General features: G+C 45.1%; 1 protein-coding gene across 1 annotated transcript in view; it reads left to right on the top strand.

Annotated features, from left to right (window-relative positions):
* Nucleotides 1-19,628, top strand: part of LOC148043642 (VPS10 domain-containing receptor SorCS1-like) — a 596,751-nt gene that overhangs the window by 524,572 nt on the left and 52,551 nt on the right. Inside the window, exons 17-18 of the mRNA XM_087726087.1 lie at nucleotides 690-803; nucleotides 1,446-1,617. Of these exons, the coding sequence (XP_087582213.1) occupies nucleotides 690-803; nucleotides 1,446-1,617 (286 nt within the window). The remainder of the gene's footprint in view (nucleotides 1-689; nucleotides 804-1,445; nucleotides 1,618-19,628) is intronic.

Here is a 19,628-nt window from a genome sequence, read left to right as displayed (position 1 = left end):
ATAGTTATTATAAGAAACTTGACTCCCTTAATATTCTTATCCAAATAAGATCTTGTAGGTGGGATATTATAGTTTCTTGAGCAGAAAGAAGTCTAAAGTTTCTGATAATCGGGCTTATGCATGCCAGATGCTATGGGGAATTTATAAGATGTATGCCCAAACATGTGCATTTGTACATGAAAGAAATCATATGGTTGTCAGCCTCCGCTTTGCTGCTGCTTCGGCTGCCATTGAAATGGGGAGGGGGGGCATGGTATTTGGGAGGGGACTCATTGTTGTGCTGGAGGAAGATTCTAGATTTTGAACTGTCCACCTTACTGCGCGTATGGAGGAGGAGTGTTTCCCGCCAAGGCCAACGGAACCAGCATTCCATCCTGGTGATGCCTTTCGAACTTATCTTACACCTGACATTTGGGAGAATTATGATTGGACTGTGCACGGGATGCCAAGGGGAGGGAAATGAATAATACAATATATTATTCACTTTCGCACCTAAATAATCAGACTTCGCTTAGCTTCGCTTCTATTCATTTATAATTAGTAAAAGTACACTTGATTTCTACCAATGGAGTCCTGTGGTTTTCTTTCCTGATTTTTGAATGAAGAAGGGCTGACAATGGTTTTATATGTCAATTTATATTTGAAAAATATGTATCCATTGGAGGTAATATTTCTTCTTCCCAAACTAGTGATTATGGATTTGAGCGCCACAGCAATGGCCAGTGTTTGCCAGCTTTTTGGTATAACCCATCATCTTTGTCAAAAGAGTGCAGTCTTGGTCAAAGTTATCTCAATAGTACTGGGTAAGTACTCAAAGCTATATTTGTTTAAGATTATCAACTGTAATGATGATGACCCTTTACCATATTCCTCAGTCTGTGGTTTTCTTTATATCTTGAGTGATACTTTTTGCAAATGGAAAGCTGAGTCAGGATTATCAGAAAGCTATAAAAAGTAAAATTATCCTTTATTGATGACAATACTATCAGAAAACCTTTTCAAGTTTACTCAAATGTCCCTCAACAAATAGACAAGATTAAGATTTATCAGTACTGTCTATAAATTTCCTATCACTATATTTGGCAGGTAAAATTTTATATTGAGTTATAAAATTGAAAGTTTACTCCTTTATCCCCTCACATTTGTGAGTTCATTTGGCCCAGCATAGTAATGACAAGTGTTACTTGGTGCTTTATTGTGATAAAACAGCACCATATACATTTTCCAGTACCATTAACTCTGATAACTGTTGTGTTAGTTCTTCTTCACAATATCAGAGTACAACAAGTGGCTAAAGTTCTGTACCAAGTCAATTTATACTGTTTCATGATTCAGTGGTTTAAATATCTGACATGTGACAGTGATAGTCTAGAAAAGGGAGCTATCATTAGAAACAAGCAGCTTGTAGCTAGTATCTTCAGGGTTCTTTGTTCTTCTTTTCACAGGTACAGAAAGGTCGTGTCTAATAACTGCACAGACGGTGTGCGTGAACAGTACACAGCCAAGCCGCAGCAGTGTCCTGGCAAAGCCCCGAGAGGACTTCGGGTTGTCACATCAGATGGCACACTGACATCAGAACAAGGGCATAATGTTACCTTCATGGTACAGCTGGAAGAGGTATGGTCTGTTTAACATGTTCCCCACTGGGGTTTCTGAGTCAGAATCATTTAGAAGAAAATGAATGGGACTGAATAGAATTAATTAACCAAGTGTTATTTAACTGATTAGTGACTTGACAAATTTGAGCTATACATCTGGTCTATCATCCTATTATAAAAAGGGCTTGATTCTTTCCTCCATGGCCTCTCTTGTTTGCTATTTGTACCTCTGCCCTCAGTAACACTGAAATAAAAATATCTGGACTAATGTTGCAAAACGTGGCAAGATTATCATGTACAGCATTTTTAAAGCACGCGTTTCTAGAACACCTCATTTTGCAATTAGCATGTTCACAGTACAAAAAAGTCTCGATTAAAATGTTGTTGTAACTGTGACTATTTCAGATAATTAGTTTTATTTTAAGGAAGATTAAGGAAGGACAAGAAGACAAAAATGTTTCTTAAATGGAAGAAAGGTACCTTACAAGAACATAGCCAAGGGATCATATGTAGTGTCAATCAACTGAATAGTAAAAAATATATGAGGAATGATCAACCAAAAATTATTTAGACACGTGTGAATTTTAGGGTTGCTAAATATAAAGGAAAAACTGCAGTGTGTGCCCCCCCCCCCCGAGCAAAATCCATGCTTTTGAATTTTGCAGTTTGCACAGGAAATTTCCATAGATCTCATTAGTCTAATCTTTAACTGGTATATCACACTGTCTCTCTTATATTTTTCGATGGCATGAGGTGTATGCAAGATTCAAAGCTCCATTAGTAAATATATTGGAGTAAAAAAATGAACTATGCTATAGATGGAGCTATATGGGTGTATAAAGGAGGAAAAGATTTCGTTATACAATATGAAACTTTGTTTGCACAATAGATTTTGCCATATAAAGGACCTTCTTTTCCTGGTTGCATCTTCCGTATCTACCAGATCACAGAGGCAGGGAATGCTATTGATCTCCTCCTCAGAATGTACATCTAGTGGAATCAAGAAGAAGGCCCTTCTTCGTGGGGGTTCCTTCACTCTGGAACATCATATAAATATAAGATTGGCTCCATTTTGGCACTCTTTTGCAAGGCCCTGAAGATCTGTGTCCCATTCGAGTATACACCTACAAACACACACATACAGAGAGATAAATAGAGCATGAATAGATAATGTGTGTTTATTTCACACACACAGCCAACCCTTACTACAGTCTCTTATACACCTAAGGCACAGAAATGGCACCAGCAAGATTCCAACCCCATGATGCTTGGGGTTCATGATTTGGCCAAACCAAAAGCGGTTTCCGTGGGTTCATGGAACAACAAAAAACGCAAAACTCCAGCAGGTTTTTTTTAATTTATTTATAAAATTTGTAGGCCTCCATCTTACCTCAAGGTAACTCTGGGCACCTTACAAGGTTTCAGGCACAAAGCAGGCAACTTGGCATCAATGGGTTCCAGGCACAATGAAAGCAGCATGGTCTCAATAGGTTCAAGGCACAACAAAGACAGCTTAACTTTGATGGGTTCAAAGGCAGGACAATGGCAACACGGCTCCAGTAGTTTCAAGGCCTGATGAAAGTAGCTTGGCATCAATTGGTTCAAGGCACTGAATCAAGATTATTCACGGATTGACAGATTACAAACAATTATATCCAACAAGTCCCAGGCTCCAAATGCCGACCTAAATATACACTTTTTTTTGCACCTGATTAAGGAAGGCTGAGGCTATCTCCTTGCAAGTAGCCTTGCTAACTTCCATTGCACTTCCCTCTGTTCAGCTCTGTGCAACCTTGATTGGCCGGGGGTACAACTCCTCTTCTGCTAGCCATCCGTAGCTGCACCTCTCTCTGGCCTGTGTGGCCAACTGGTCATCCACAATAAATGACTACATGTGTGCCTCTTCTCCGCCTTGCACAACTGTCTGACATCCAGCTGCTTCTCACTGGATTCCCCTGACATTCCTGGTATAGTCTTGCCTAGACAATCCAAATTCTCCAAAGATCCTTCCACATCCCCCTGATGCTCCCCACAGAGCCTTCTTAGATGTTCCCACTTCCTCATTGTCCAAGCCAATGCCCAAGAGAGCCATCACAATCTAGTTTTGTCAATGGGTGTGGGGAGCTTGATGGAACACATCAAGTGGTTTATTTAATTGACTGTTGTTGCCAGGTGGCTGGGGACGTATTGCTTTCTAATGTTTTTATATTGAGTTTTCATCTTAGTAAGCTGCCCAGAGTCACTGAGAGTTAATTGGGTAACCATATAATTTTTGTTAAATAAATTAAATAAATTTGAAAAAAGGCAAATTGGAAGAAATATTATGGACTTTTGATAACATCAAATACCATTTGATGATGGTAGTTTTCAAGTTCATTTTGAATACCTAAATTTCACTGAAAGAGATATAGAATTATATGGCTGGAATTAATTTGCTTAGTAAAAATAAAATTATATGTATTTAGATTGTAATCCTGAATTCATTTATCAAGAAATAAACCCTATTCAAGTCAATAAGACTTAATTTTAATTAGACACATATTCTTTTAATTAATGCAAGACATAAACAACATTCATAAGCTAAATTTAATAAAACAAAATTATTCTACCAGAAGAACCTTGTATACCATTTCCATCAACCCTGCATCTTCAGCATAGGTAAAAAAGTTAACATATATATATATATATATATAGAAAATATAAAGCAAATTACAGATAATATCACTCTGGAAGAGAAGGAGAAGAAACATCTGCCTGATACAAAAACCAATTAAAACTTCATTTGAAACATCTGCAAGGATAAAGAGATAACAAGTTAACATAACTAAAGACTTCCAAGTAGAATGTGAGACTTGGGATTCAAATTTATAAAAATTGAGTTGCATCATTGTTTTAATACTTTGATTTACATATAAATCCTGGCACTTTGTAGAAAAAGAAGTATGCTTGCAGCCTCTTCAATGAGATTGAAATTGATTGTTGGATATCATTCTCATTCAAATGATTAAAATTAGCAATACCATCTCTTAAGAGGCAAAATGCAAAGGATGTAATCAAGGTTTACTGATGTTTGATAAGCCTGTCAGGTTGTTAGATCAGAAGAATCAGGAAAACTGGAAAATGAATATAGCTAAGTGTTCTGACCCCCCTCCTCTGTCCAGGAATGAAAGCCGAAACAAACTTAAATGAGAATGTTTTTTAATCAGTCCAGATTCTCGTTGGCTGAAAGCCACATAAGCACTCTGGCAGCAAGTCCTACAAACCTTGGCAGCAATGCAAACAAACTCTGGCAGCAATCTAGCCTACCAAGTTTGTTTCTTGTTAGTCCCTAACGTTGACTTCTGCAAGAAGGGCGTGGCACAAGCAGTCTCTTTTATAATCAGGAGAGGATCTTAATGAGTATCAGCTGAGCGTAATTACCTCCTGTAATTACATAGTTGTTCTTGACGCCGAGTAGCCCTTCGATGGCGAGAACAACTCACAGGTGCTTTCTGGATCACTCACTCTTGTCTCCTCCCCACTGATCCAAGGATCAGGCGCCACCTGGTGGCCAACCAGTCTCTCTGCGCCCTGCTCAGATTCGCAACCCTGTCCAGGGTCCTCCACCTCCTCCAGGGCCAACTCATAAGACCCCTCGTCTGGTGGCAGCTCCAACGGCTCCTGCCGGGTCACAACACTAACCCTCACTACAGGGCCCTTCCCCCTGGTCTGATGCTCAGGATGTGGTTCAGGAGGGGTTGTCCGTATGATAGACTCGCACCAGGGCAGGGGCATACACGGCTGTTGCATCGGTCCAGGTTCCCCAGTCCGCCCAGTCTACCAAATACTGGAATCGTCCCTTGAGCCATCTTGAGTTACGGATCTGGGCCACTTCATGTGGTGGCCGCATGTTCACCGCATGCGACGATGGTTGAGGGGAAGAAGGTCGGCGGAGAGGACAAGCCGATTGTTCAGGGATCAAGAGCAAGCAATGGAACACCGGGTGCACTCGCATAGAGCATGGGAGGGTCAGGCGATAAGCCACCGGGTTGATGACGACCTCCACGGGGAACAGTCCAAGATACCGGTGGTCTAACTTCTTAGCCAGCCGGTGGGACGGAAGATGCCGTGTGGACAGCCCCATGCAATCTCCTACAGCCAACGCCAGCACCGCACGCCGAGCCCTTTTGTAATCTTCCTTCGCCTGGTTCAGATAGCGGCGCACCACTTGGTGGACCGCCTGGAGCTCAGAGAGGAAGTCCTGTGCTGCAGGGACCAAGGAGCCCACTGGGGTGAGAGGGAAAAAATGAGGGTGGTATCCGATGTTAGCCATGAAGGGCATCATCCGTGTGAAGGTGTGCTGGGAGTTGTTAAATACAAACTCCGCCACGGCCAGGTGCTCCGCCCAGTTGTTCTGCTGCTGATTCACAAAACAGCACCGGTACTGTTCTAGAATCCCAATCACCTTCTCCATACCCCCATCGGTTTCGGGATGGTGCACTGAGGACAAACATACTTGAACATCTAGAGCTGCCATCCGCCCTTTCCAAAACTGGGCCGTGAATTGTGTGCCACGGTCTGACACAACCCGGTCAGGTAAGCCGTGCAAGCGGAACATGTGTTGGATGAACATGTGGGCCGTGGCGCGAGCTGTCGGCAATCTCCGACGGGATGAAATGCGCCATCTTGGTGAGCATGTCCACCACAACAAGGACCGTGGTAAACCATGATGACGGAGGCAGCTCGGTCAAGAAGTCCATGGACACAGCTCCCCAGGGTCTGTCCGGGGTCGGCAAGGGCTGCAATAAACCTGGAGGAGCTCCCGTCGCTGACTTGGCTTGTCGACATTGAACGCATGACATCGCGTATTTCTGCATGTCGCCTTGTAAGCGGGGCCACCAGAACGTATGGGAGACCAGGTACAACGTCTTGAAAAGACCAAAATGTCCTGCTGCTGGAGTGTCATGACACTGGGAGAGAACCAGTCCACGGATGGGCCCTGTGGGCACATAGAGCCGGTCCCGATACCTCAAAAGGTCCTCATCAAAGGTCCATGGGGAAGCCGGCCTTTCGTTGCTCCACCCACTCGTCGCCCTGCTGCGCATCCCGTATCCCATGATCGTACGTCCATGGGTTCATGAACTGCAGTGAAGGATTCGATGGGTAGAACAGTCCAGGGTGGAAGCGAGTCCACAGGGTCAGAGTACTCCAGTTTCCTAGACAGGGCATCCACCCTTTGATTCAATGCACTAGGGATGTACGTCACCTTAAAATTGAACCGGGAAAAGAACAGAGACCACCAGATCTGGCGTTGGTTCAGCTTACGTGCCGTGGTCAAAAACTCCAAATTCCAATGATCCGTCTGGACCTCAACCTGATGCCTGGCACCCTCCAGGTGATGCCTCCAGGCCTCGAACGCCACCTTGATAGCCAACAACTCCTTTTCCCATATGGTGTAATTGCATTTGGAAGGATTGAGTTTCCGCGAGTACTAAGCACAAGGGAAAAGGGTACCATTGGGGCGTGAGCCTGCAGTAACACCGCACACACCGCAACGTCAGACGCGTCCGCCTCCACGACAAATGGACGATGGGGATCAGGGTGCTTCAAGATCGGCTCCTTCATAAAAGCCTGCTTCAGGGCCATGAATGCTCGCTGCTCCGTGAGACCCCAGCGAAAAGGCACTTTCTTTTGCAGGAGCTGAGTGAGGGGCGCGGTCAAGAAAGCAAAGCTGGGGATGAAGGTCCGGTAGTAGTTGGCAAACCCGAGAAGTCTCTGCACATCCATCATATGTCAAGGAGGTTGCCAACTACGCATTGCCTCCACCTTGCCCAGCTCCATCACAATTCCTTCAGGGGAGATACGGTGCCCCAGGAACTCGATGGTAGTCTGCCAAAACTGACATTTCTCCAGCTTTGTAAACAAACGATATTCTCAGAGTCGCTGCAAGACCAGACGCAAATGATGTTGATGATCCTTCTGGGACGTCGAATAGATCAAGATGTCGTCCAAGTAAATGACGACAAACTGATCCAACAGGTCCCGGAAGATATCGTTCATAAAATGTTGGAAGACCGCCGGCGCATTGGTCAACCTGAATGGCATGACCGTGTACTCGAAATGTCTGTACCGGGTGCCAAAGGCCGTCTTCCATTTGTCCCCTGCACTGACTCGAACCAGGTTGTAGGCGCCACCAAATCCAACTTCGTGAATACTGTTGCCTCCCGGAGCTGCTCTAACAACTCCGAAATAAGGGGCAGCGGGTACTGGTTACCTACCGTGATGGCATTCAGGCACCAGTAATTGCAACAAAGTCTCAGATCCCCGGTCTTCTTTTTCACGAACAAAACCAGGGCAGACAAGGGCGAGGACGAAGGCCAGATAAACCTCCGGGCAAGGTTTTTATCAAGAAAGTCCCGCAACACAGCCAACTCCGGCTCAGACATGGAGTATAGACGACCCGTAGGGAGCTTCACATCAGGTACCAGGTCAATGGGACAGTCATAAGGCCGATGCAGTAGCAGTTGATCTGCCTTCTGTTCACTGAAGACATCCGCGAAGTCCGCTAAACCCGGTGGCATGTCCACCTTGGGCGAGCTGGGTATCTGGGCCGCACAGACCTGCCGTATGTGATCAATGCATTGTGGGGACAGGAATGTGACCAGATTTTGTGACCAGTAGATCTGAGGATCGTGCGTCCGCAGCCAAGCCAAGCCCAAGACCACAGGGAAATGCAGGCCCGAAGTCACGTAAAATTGGATGGCCTCTTCGTGCTCCCCGAGGATCAAATGCAAAGGTTGTGTGGTGGCCTTGATAGGCCCAGACAGAAGCAACCATCTGTCAATAGTCTCGACCGGCATCGGTGGGTCCACCAGACACAGAGGGGCATCATACGCTGTAACAAACACCGCATCCATAAAGTTTGTGGTAGCCCCAGAATCGACCAAGGCATGGACCGAAATTCCCTGCGGACTACCTGACAAGAGGATGTGTGCTGCTAGAACCATGTGCCATGGCGGCCCGTCCACCTCTGTTTTGGACTGCGCCCGACCCACCGTTTCCTTTGGATCGGACCCCGCCCGAGTCCTGACACGTGGCTCTGGAGCTGAGGGGTTGGTCTCAGACCTCGCAGCCCCCCCCTAGTCTTCTTAGGGCAAGCTGTGGCTAAATGTCCAAGAGCCCTACAAGAAAAACACAACCACCTTGTGCGCCGTCTGTCCATTACCCTGTGTGCCACTCGAGGTGTGAGGCACCCAACTCCATGGGCTTCCCCCTGGGTACTGCAGTCTCCTGAGGAACCAGCACACTAGTGGTCTCCTGGGATGCTTGGTGAGGCCTCCGCCTCTGCAGCTGGCATCTATCCGGAGGCACAAGTGGACCAACGCGTCTAACGTCAGTGGCCTGTCCACCCTCACCAGCTCATCCTGCAAGTCATCGGACAGCCCGTCCTGAAAAGTATCCATGAGTGCTGGCTCATTCCAAGCTGAGTCCTGACTAAGCAGCCGGAATTCACTGACATAATCCTGCAAGGAGCCATTGCCCCGCTGCAGTGCCCTGAGTCATCTGGTGGCTGTTTCTTCCTTAATGGGATCCTCAAACATCAGCCGGAGATGATTACAAAAGTCCTGGAAATCATCTAGCAGAGGGCTAGGCTGAGATAGCAATGGTGTAGCCCAACGGGCAGCTGTGCCTGAGAGCAAGGTGATGAAAAATCCCACCTTCATCCGGTCAGTGGGAAAGTCCTCCTCTCTCAAGCTGATAAACAGCTGGCATTGTCCCAGGAACGCTGCAAACATAGCTTGATTGCCATCAAACCTGTCTGTTGTAGCCACTGGGCACTTCCTCCATGGCTGGAGGGGGGGGTTAGCAAGTCCCAGAAGCTGAGAGGACTTGACCAGTCAGCAAAGCAAACTTTGCAAGCAAAGCAAGATAAGAGCCAAGGTGGCGCAGTGGTTAAATGCAGCACTGCAGGCTACTGCTAGATCAGCAGTTCAGCGGTTCAAATCTCACTGGCTCAGGGTTGACTCAGCCTTCCATCCTTCCGAGGTGGGTAAAATGAGGACCCAGATTGTTGGGGGCAATATGCTGACTCTCTGTAAACCGCTTAGAGAGGGCTGAAAGCCCTATGAAGCGGTATATAAGTCTACTGCTATTGCTATTGCTATTGCTGTTGAGCCAACTGAGCATTCTCAGCACAGAGTTGCTCCATTGTAGCTGAATGGAGGTTTGTCTTGGGCAGAAGTCAATCTGTTCTGACCCCCCTCCTCCGTCCAGGAATGAAAGCCGAAACAAACGTAAATGAGAATGTTATTTAATCAGTCCAGACTCTCATTACATAAACAAAGAGATAAGCACTCTGGCAGCAAGTCCTACAAACCTTGGCAGCAATGCAAACAAACTCAGGCAGCAATCCAGCCTGCCAAGTTTGTTTCTCGTTAGTCCCTAACATTGACTTCTGCAAGAAGGGTGTGGCACAAGCAGTCTCTTTTATAATCAGGAGAGAATCTTAATGAGCATCAACTGAGTGTAATTACCTCCTGTAATTACATAGTTGTTCTTGACGCTGAGTAGCCCTTCGACGGCATGCATCCCGGAACAACTCACAGGTGGTTTCTGGATCACTCACTCTTGTCTCCTCCCCACTGATCCAAGGCTCAGGCGCCACCTGGTGGCCAGCTCTGCGCCCTGCTCGGAGTCAGAAACCTGTCCAGGGTCCTCCACCTCCTCCAGGGCCGACTCATAAGACCCCTCGCTGTCGGAGTCTGGTGGCAGCTCCAACGGCTCCTGCCAGGCCACAACTGCTAAGTAACCATGATTATCAGGCAAACATGAAAAGGAATTCTTCACTGGGTCTTTGCTAACAAATTTGTCAAACAAAAGCAATGGCAAACCAGCAGAAACACATCTTACTTTCATGCCTTGGTGGAATAATAATTTTCCATGAGTGGAAGACCAATAAAAAGAAGAGCTCTTTCAAACTGAACTATACTTTTTGAGAGAAAACCATGCTAAATTTCAAACTATGCTAAGCTTCCAGTATTAAATAGGAACCTATTTTGCTATTTTAAAGTAGGAGCCATAATAATGGCACTGTGTGTGGAAGAAATGCAAACAAAACATTGAAAAGGTTATTGAGAAGCTGCACTAACACAAATTTGAGAATATTCAGTAATCTATTTCACTGAATATACCTAATTGCAGTTACACCACAATTTTCAAGATTTGCGGAGTATATTTTCAAACAATGCAACACTATTGGATTTGGGAAAGTGTTAAACAGTATCCCTAACTTCATATGCTGATGTATTACTTAGGGATCCTATAGAAATCAAGTTTTGTAGCATAAATACAGAAGTTGAAAATCTTGAAAAACATGCTGTTTTTTAGTAATCACTAACATAGTAACCTACTTTGTCCAAGATCACTGTTTTTTAAAAAATGCAATGGAGATTTTCCTGAACTTCTGAAAGGTGAAATGCTTGGTTTTAATTTCTTCCTTTTATTCATCAGAAACAGCATTTTGATTCTCTTAAAATTATTGAAAGCACAGGATTTATTTGCAGTCTCGATGTTTTAGAGATCCTATACCTCTGTTGAATGCAGCCAGGACTGCATTGGTTTTTTTGGCAGCAGCAACACACTGCCAGCTCATAATTGCGTGGTTGTCCACTAGGACTCCAAGATCGCTCTTGCAGCTACTGCTGTTGAACTATGTACCAATTATTCTGTACCTTGCATTTGGTGTAGAATTTCACTTTTTTCTCTATTGTTTTTCATTTTGTTAGTTAGGACCCAATGTTCAAATCTATCAAGTTCCTTCTTTATCTCAAACCTATTGGTCTTTCCTGCCAGCTTGATAATGTCTGCAAATTTGATGAGTTCCACTGACATAGCTATTAAAGAATTATTAGGCTTAAGAAAGAGCCTTGAGGTGCACCATTGAATACTTTCCTTCATGTACATGCAGTTCCATTAAGGACTACATGTTGGGTGGAGTTGGTCTGCCAAGTTACAAATCCATTTGATAGTGATGCTGTCTAACCACATCTTTCTATCTTATCAAGCTACGGTTATCTATTAGCTTGTTATTTAATTTATCAAATGCCTTACTGAATTCCAAATAAATTATATCCACAGCATTTCACTGGTCCACTAATTTTGTTACTTTGTCAAAGAATGCAGTAAGATTTGTCTGGTATGATCTGTTTTTGATAAATCCATATTGATTTTTGGTTATGACTTTGTTTGCCTCCAGATGTTTGCAGATTTGTTGCTTGATTATCTTTTCCAGGATCTTTCCAGGTCAGGCTAATAGGTCTGTAGTTTCCTGGATCCATTTCTTCCCCTTTTTTGAAGAAGCGAACTATAACAGCCCTTTTCTAGTTCTCTGGCAGTTCTCCAGTGATCCAGAATCTTTGATAGATATGGTTCAGCATTTTTGAGATTCTGCCAGTTCTTTCAAAACCTTGGACTGTAATCCATTCGGTCCCAATGATTTGAACGGATCTAAAGTTGATGGGTGTTCTCTTACCATTTTCTTGCTCATTTTTACTTGCATTCCTAATCTGCATTTTACAGTGTTTTTTGATAGGTTGTATTGTTTTTTTTCTGTTTGTGTAAAGACAGATGTAAATAATAATAATAATAATAATAATAATAATAATAATAATAATAATAATAATAATACAGCCTAGTTCAGCTGTAATAGTCACTAATGAACTAGGCATTAAAATTAAAGTACCTAGTCACACAACAGAAAAAGCATCAAAGCCAAAGTGGAAAATCCGTTTAGAACAAAAAATCAAAAAATTAAGGGCAGATGCTAGTAACTTAAAGAACATGCATGAGCAACGGCTTAAAAACAACAAAATCATAGATCGGCTAATCAGGAGATATAGATTGGATACAAGAAACATCAATGAAGCTGTAGAGATTGTAAAACAGCAGATAACAGCAACAGCTAGAAAAATTGAAAGATATGAGGCACAAATCATCCAATATAAACAAAATCAGCAATTTCGATCAGACCAACGGCGTTTTTATCAAAGTCTTAATGTAAATGGTGACACCAAAAGTGAAAAACCAGAAAAACAGGCCACAGTTGAATTCTGGAAAGAATTGTGGGAAAATGCAAAGGACTACAACAAGGAAGCAAAGTGGATACATGACTTTGAGAAAAGCATTGGCAACAAACAAATGCAAGTATTAGAAATAACAACTGAGATGGTCAAAAATCAAGTTAAAAAGGTAAAGAATTGGACATCACCTGGAAAGGACCAATTACATGGTTTCTGGCTCAAATATCTGACCAGTTTACATGCAATATTGGCCAGGCAACTGAATGAAATTTTACAAAAGGGCCAAATTGATGAATGGTTGACAACTGGAAAAACATACTTGATTCAGAAAGATGCAACTAAAGGAACAACACCTGAAAACTACAGACCAATAACATGCTTGCCAACAACCTTCAAATTACTCACAGGCATTATTGCAGATAACATGATGGATTATTTGGAAACAAACAACATCTTGCCAGTAGAGCAAAAAGGCAACAGAAAAAGGAGCAGGGGCACAAAAGATCAGCTCCTAATTGATAAAATGATATTAGAAAATTGTAAGAACAGAAAAATGAACTTGAATATGGTCTGGATTGATTACAAAAAGGCATTTGACTCACTGCCACATAGTTGGATCATAAAATGCTTAGAAACAACTGGCATTAGCAAAAATATTACATCCTTTACTGAAAAGGCGTTGAAACAATTGAGAACTGAGTTGGCAGTAGGGAATGAGAGCTACGGAATGGTTAATATCAAGCGAGGAATTTTCCAGGGTGATTCACTTTCACCTCTTCTCTTCATCATCGCAATGATCCCACTATCAGTAATCTTAAAAAAAATGAAATTAGGCTACCAAACAGCCAAAGAAGCTGAAAAAATTTCACATTTACTATATATGGATGATTTGAAACTCTATGGAAAGTCAGAAATAGAAATCCAATCATTGACAAACACAGTCCGAGTATTCAGCACCGATATTTCAATGCAGTTTGGCATGGAAAAATGCGCCACTGTTTCCATAAAAAGGGGCAAAATCACTGCATGTGAGGGAATTGAAATGCCCAATGGCCAATTAATTAAATGCAAAGAAAATGAAGCCTACAAATACTTAGGCATTCTGCAGTTGGATAACATCAAGCATGGAGAAGTAAAAACTATTGTCAGGCGAGAGTACACCAACAGAGTTAGGAAAATTTTGAAATCTAAATTGAATGGTGGAAATACAATCAAGGCCATAAATACCTGGGCAATACCAGTTATAAGATACACAGCTGGTATAGTTAACTGGACACAAGCTGATTTGGACCATTTGGACCGAAAAACCAGGAAACTAATGACAATGCACTACAGTTTACATCCACGTGGTGATACTGATAGACAATATCTGCCCCGAAAATCAGGTGGCAGAGGATTATTACAAGTGAAGTAAACAGTTGAAGAAGAAAAACATGCACTGGCTGATTATTTAAAAGAAAGTCAAGAACATCTATTAATCGAAGTAAAGAACAAAAATCTACTGAAGGCCCAACAGACGAAACAAGAATACAGAAAAGATGTGATAAAATCAAGAATGGAGAGTTGGCAGAACAAAGCACTGCATGGCCAATTTCTGGAAAAAATAAAAGATAAAGTGGACAGGGAACAAACTTGGTTATGGTTAAAAACAGGTACATTAAAGAAAGAAACAGAGTCACTAATCCTGGCTGCGCAAGAACAAGCTATCCGCACAAATGCCATTAAGGCCAAAATAGAAAAATCCTCTGATGATGCCAAATGCAGACTTTGCAAAGAAGCTGATGAAACTGTTGATCACATACTCAGCTGCTGTAAAAAAATCGCGCAGACTGATTATAAATTGCGGCACAATTCAGTAGCACAAATGATGCATTGGAATTTGTGCAAAAATTATAATATCAAAACAGCAAAAAACTGGTGGGAACATCAGCCTGAAAAAGTCACCGAAAATCAGATGGTCAAGATCTTGTGGGATTTCCGTATACAAACTGACAAAATACTGGCGCATAATACATCAGACATCACACTGGTTGAGAAAAATAAGGTCACAATCATAGACATCGCAATACCAGGTGATAGCAGGGTCGCCGAGAAGGAACATGAAAAAATCGCAAGATACCAGGACTTAAAAATCGAAATTCAACGACTATGGCACAAACCAGCAGTGGTAATTCCAGTGGTAATTGGCACACTGGGTGCTATTCCAAAAGCACTGGAATTACATTTAAAACAGTTAAAAATTGACAAAATCACCATCAGTCAAATGCAAAAAGCCGCACTGCTTGGATCTGCACGCATATTACGAAAATACGTTACGACATCCTAGGCCCCTGGGTGGGGCCCGACTAGTAACCAATGCCAAATCCGGCGAAACAACTGGCCGCTGTGATACAATTGTACAACAACAACAATAATAATAATAATAATAAAGCAGTTCTGCTTTCCCCCTGCTGCTCATCACCTTCTTGCCATTTTCTCCCATTAATAGGCAATAACATCTGAGAACGATCTAAAAATCAAAGTAAACCCACTTTCTATCTAGTAGAATAAAAACAAAACAATGCATTAAAATATAAATGATTGGGAATTTGTTACTGTTACCTTGTCATTGCTTTCTATTACCTATAGTACCTAAAGCAAATAATCAAGGCTTACTACAGTTATTTATTAAACAGTATGTTCTGGAGGGGGTCTTCTTCGAAAGAATAATGGGAGACACATCCTTGCTGACAAAGAGCTGCACTCATATTTCAGAGAGGAGGGGAAAATGCCTGCATATATACTCATAAGTAACCATATAATGAATATAGTAATAGAAGGACAGGAAGTAATCTCCTGCTGGAGCAGGGTTGGACTAGATGACCTCCAGGTCCCTTCCAGCCCTGGATTGTCCTGTGAAGCTGCATCTAGTGCCAGGGAGCTGTAAATCCAGCAATGCACACAATGCCTCGCTTCCCCGGCCAAGGCTTCCAAGCCTTCCAAGGTGATTATGCTGTTTAATTCCATGACCCTCGCCTCCACCCGTGCCCACCCGAGAGACCCCCCCGTGGACTCCCGATCCCCAACCAAGAAGGGACGAGACCCAAAGAGAGAGAGAGGAAAGGTGTTGAACGAAGGCCTGGGAGGACCCGAGAAGCCTCCTAAGGCCACACAAACCAGATTCTGCTTCTTCTGCGACCGGCCCGCCCTGCAGCACCACTGAGCAGCACCAGGTCACCGGGCTGGACAAGGCCTTTGAGGAGACGCAGAGGGAGCTGAAGGAGCAGCTGCAGACCCTCTAGCACAGCGATCGTGGGCACATCGGCGAGGTCTCTGAGCGGCTGCATCAGCTGCTCCGTGAATGCCAGAAGGTCATGCTGGAGGAGCTGGAGGCCGACATGGCCCGGACGCTGACTGACATTGAACAGAAGATCCAGCGCTACAGCCTGCAGCTGTGTAAAGTGCAGGAAGGTAGCCAGATCCTACAGAAAAAAACTGGCGGAAACCGACAAGCACAACTTCCTGGCGGGCATCGCCTCTCTCTCAGAGAGGGTGAAGGGGAAGATCCACAAAATGAGTCTCGCCTATAAGGATTTCCCCACATTGAAATACATGGGGCCTCTGCAGTACACCATCTGGAAATCCCTATCCCTAGACATCCAGCCAGTGCCTGCCACGCTGACCCTGGACCCGGCCACCGCTCACCAGCTCTCCCCCCCTCTTTCCCTTCCGGGACATTTATTTTTACCGTTTCTAATTATTTTAATTGCCTGGCTATTCAGGAACGGCATTTTAGCTGGTTTGCTGGGTGTATGAGTGTATGAATGTGAGAGAAAATGTGCCCACTTTTAATTTATTGTATTGTATTTTAGTAATTAGTGTGGGGTGTGTCTGAAGAGAGTGTTGATCGGTAAGTATGGTAGGACCGGAGATGCGACCTGGAGTCCCCTCCACTGAGTGCAGAAGCAGAAGTGGATGGGGGCCAAGACTCACCTCCCATCCTGGTGTGAATGGAATACATGACCTGCCAGGAAGAAGGGGGGCCATGGGAGAGGTCTATCGGGATAGGGGGACGTTGGAGCATTTTGGTCACGACTGGGAGGGGCAGATATGGCGGGAGCTGTAGGGCTAGCCATTACCAGGGAAGAAGGACTCGCTACATTACAGCAATTGCTTGTTCCGGCCCCTCAGGCTCAACTCAAGGTTCTGGTGTCAGAGGAGTACAGGGCCTGGTTGTTGTTGCTAAATGCCAGGTTGTTGTTGCTAAATGCCAGGTCGGTTGTGAACAAAGCCCCCCTCATCCGGGATCTAATATTGGACGAGGAGGCACACCTGGCATGTATAACCGAAACCTGGCTGGGCCAAGAGGGGGGTGTCCCCCTCTCAGAAATGTGCCCAGATGGGTTTCAGGTGCTCCACCAACCACGACACCAGAAAGGGGTGGGGGAGTAGCAGTTATCATCCGAATGTCGTTAGTTCCTCACAGGATCCCTGTCCCAGAGATTGTGGGGTGTGAGTCTCTCGAAGTTGAACCTTAGGGTTTAATTGGGCTTGCTGTTGACGTATCTGCCTCCCAGCTGCATCACGACAGCCCTGCCTGTGCTACTAGAGGCAGTAGCCAGGTTGGCGGTGGAGTTCCCCAGACTTATAGTATTGGGCGACTTTAATCTGCCATCTCTCGGTGAACACTCAGATGGGGCACAGGAGTTCATGGCTTCCATGACAACCATGGACTTGACCCAGGTAGTTCAGGGTCCGACTCATAGGGCGGGACACACACTTGACCTTGTATTTCTCTCGGGGCAGTGGATCTTGATTTAAGGGAAATAGAGACCTTGCCCTTGTCATGGTCAGATCACTCCTTGCTGAGGCTTGACTTTATGACACTACTCCCCCATTGCAGGGAAGCGGAGCTGATTAAATGGTTCCGCCCCAGGCGCTTGATGGACCTGGAGGGATTTCAGAGGGAGCTTGGAGAGATACCTGACTCCCTTGTCCGCAATCCGGCCGAGTCTTTGGTTGCTGTCTGGAATAGTGCAGCGGCTGGAGCATTGGATCGGATTGCGCCTTTGAGGCCTCTCCGCCGCAGCGGATCCAGGAGGGCACCTTGGTTTACCGAGGAACTCCGGGAGATGAAGCACCAAAAGAGATGCCTAGAGCGACATTGGAGGGCTAGTAACTCTGAGTCTGATCGATCACTATAAGAGCCTTTATTAGGACTTATCTAGTGGCGATACGGGTGGCAAAAAGTATGCATTTTTCCGCTCTTATTGCGTCCACGGAATCTCACCCAGCCGCCCTGTTCAGGGTGACCTGCTCCCTCCTGAAAGGTGAGGAGATGGGGAAACCCTTGCAGGGACGAGCTGAGGAGTTTGTTCAGTTTCTGTCGGATAAATTCACTCAGATTCGGACAGACCTGGACTCTGCTTGGGCAGTACCAGCCGAGATGCTGAGGGCTAGTCTTAATCAGATTTTTTGGGATGAGTTTGAATTTGTCATTCCTGAGGAAGTGGACAAGGCCATGGGAGCGATGAGTGCCTCCACCTGTTTACTGGACCCGTGCCTCCCCTGGCTGGTTTCGACCAGCAGAGAGGTGACACAAGGCTGGCACCAGGCGATTATCGACGCATCTTTGCAGGAGGGGTTTTTCTCACAACCATTAAAGGAAGCAGTGGTAAGACCCCTCCTCAAGAAGCCTTCCCTGGACCCAGCTGTTTTGAAAAACTATCATCCCATCTCCAACCTTCCTTTTTTAGGGAAGGTTGTTGAGAAGGTGGTGGCGCTTCAACTCCGACGGACCTTGAATGAAACAGATTATCTAGACTCCTTTCAGTCTGGTTTCAGGCCTGGGTACAGCACGGAAACCGCTTTGGTTGCCCTGACCGATGATCTCTGGCAGGCCAGGGATAGAGGATATTCCTCTATCCTGATGCTTCTTGACCTCTCAGCGGCTTTCGATACCATCGACCATGGTATCCTGCGATGCCTGGGGGAGGTGGGGGTGAGAGGCACCATTTTACGGTGGTTCTCCTCTTACCTCTCTGGCAGGTCGCAGTCGGTGTTGGTTGGGGGGCAAAGGTCGACCCCTAGGCCCCTCGAATGTGGTGTGCTGCAGGGTTTGGTCTTGTCCCCCCTCCTATTTAACATCTACATGAAGCCACTGGGTGAGATCATGCGACAGCATGGGGTAAAGTATCATCAATATGCCGATGATACTCAATTATATCTTTCTGCCCCTTGCCAGCTCAGTGAAGCGGTGGACGTGATGTGCCGATGCCTGGAGGCTGTTAGGGTCTGGATGGGGGCGAACAAACTTGTGCTCAATCCCGATAAGACTGAGTGGCATTGAATGTTGCCCCCGAAGGACTGTTTGGACAATCCCTCCTTAACCCTAGGGGGAGCAAATTTACACCCCTCAGAGAGGGCTCGCAATTTGGGAGTCCTCCTGGATTCGCAGCTGAATTTTGAACATCATCTGTCGGCTGTGACCAGGGGGGGCCTTTGCCCAAGTTCATCTAGTGCACCAATTGTGGCCCTATTTGGACCGGGATGCGCTTCTAACGGTAACTCATGCCGTTGTCACCTCGAGGCTGGATTATGGTAACGCGCTCTACATGGGGCTACCCTTGAAAAGCGTTCGAAGACTGCAGTTAGTTCAGAATGCGGCCGCGCAGGCAATATTGGGTGTGCCGAGGTACACCCATGTTACACCTATTCTCCTGAGCTGCACTGGCTACCTATTGGTCTCCGGACTCAATTCAAAGTATTGGTTATTACCTTTAAAGCCCTACATGGCTTAGGGCCAGGATACCTTCGAGACCGCCTACTGACACATACCTCCCAGCAGCCAGTAAGATCCCATAGATTGGGCCTCCTTCAGATGCCGTCGGCCAAACAATGTCGGCTGGCGGGCCCTCGGAGGAGAGCCTTCTCAGTGGCTGCTCCGACTCTTTGGAACCAGCTCCCCCCGGAAATCTGGACCATACCCACTCTA

The sequence above is a fragment of the Thamnophis sirtalis genome, unplaced genomic scaffold (assembly GCF_051295495.1).
Source record: "Thamnophis sirtalis isolate CommonGarterSnake01/CBP01778 unplaced genomic scaffold, rThaSir2_p1.2 scaffold_11, whole genome shotgun sequence".
In the NCBI taxonomy this organism is placed as follows: domain Eukaryota; kingdom Metazoa; phylum Chordata; class Lepidosauria; order Squamata; family Natricidae; genus Thamnophis; species Thamnophis sirtalis.
The sequence above is the reverse complement of the archived record's forward strand: the minus strand, read 5'-3'. Positions and strand labels throughout refer to the sequence as shown.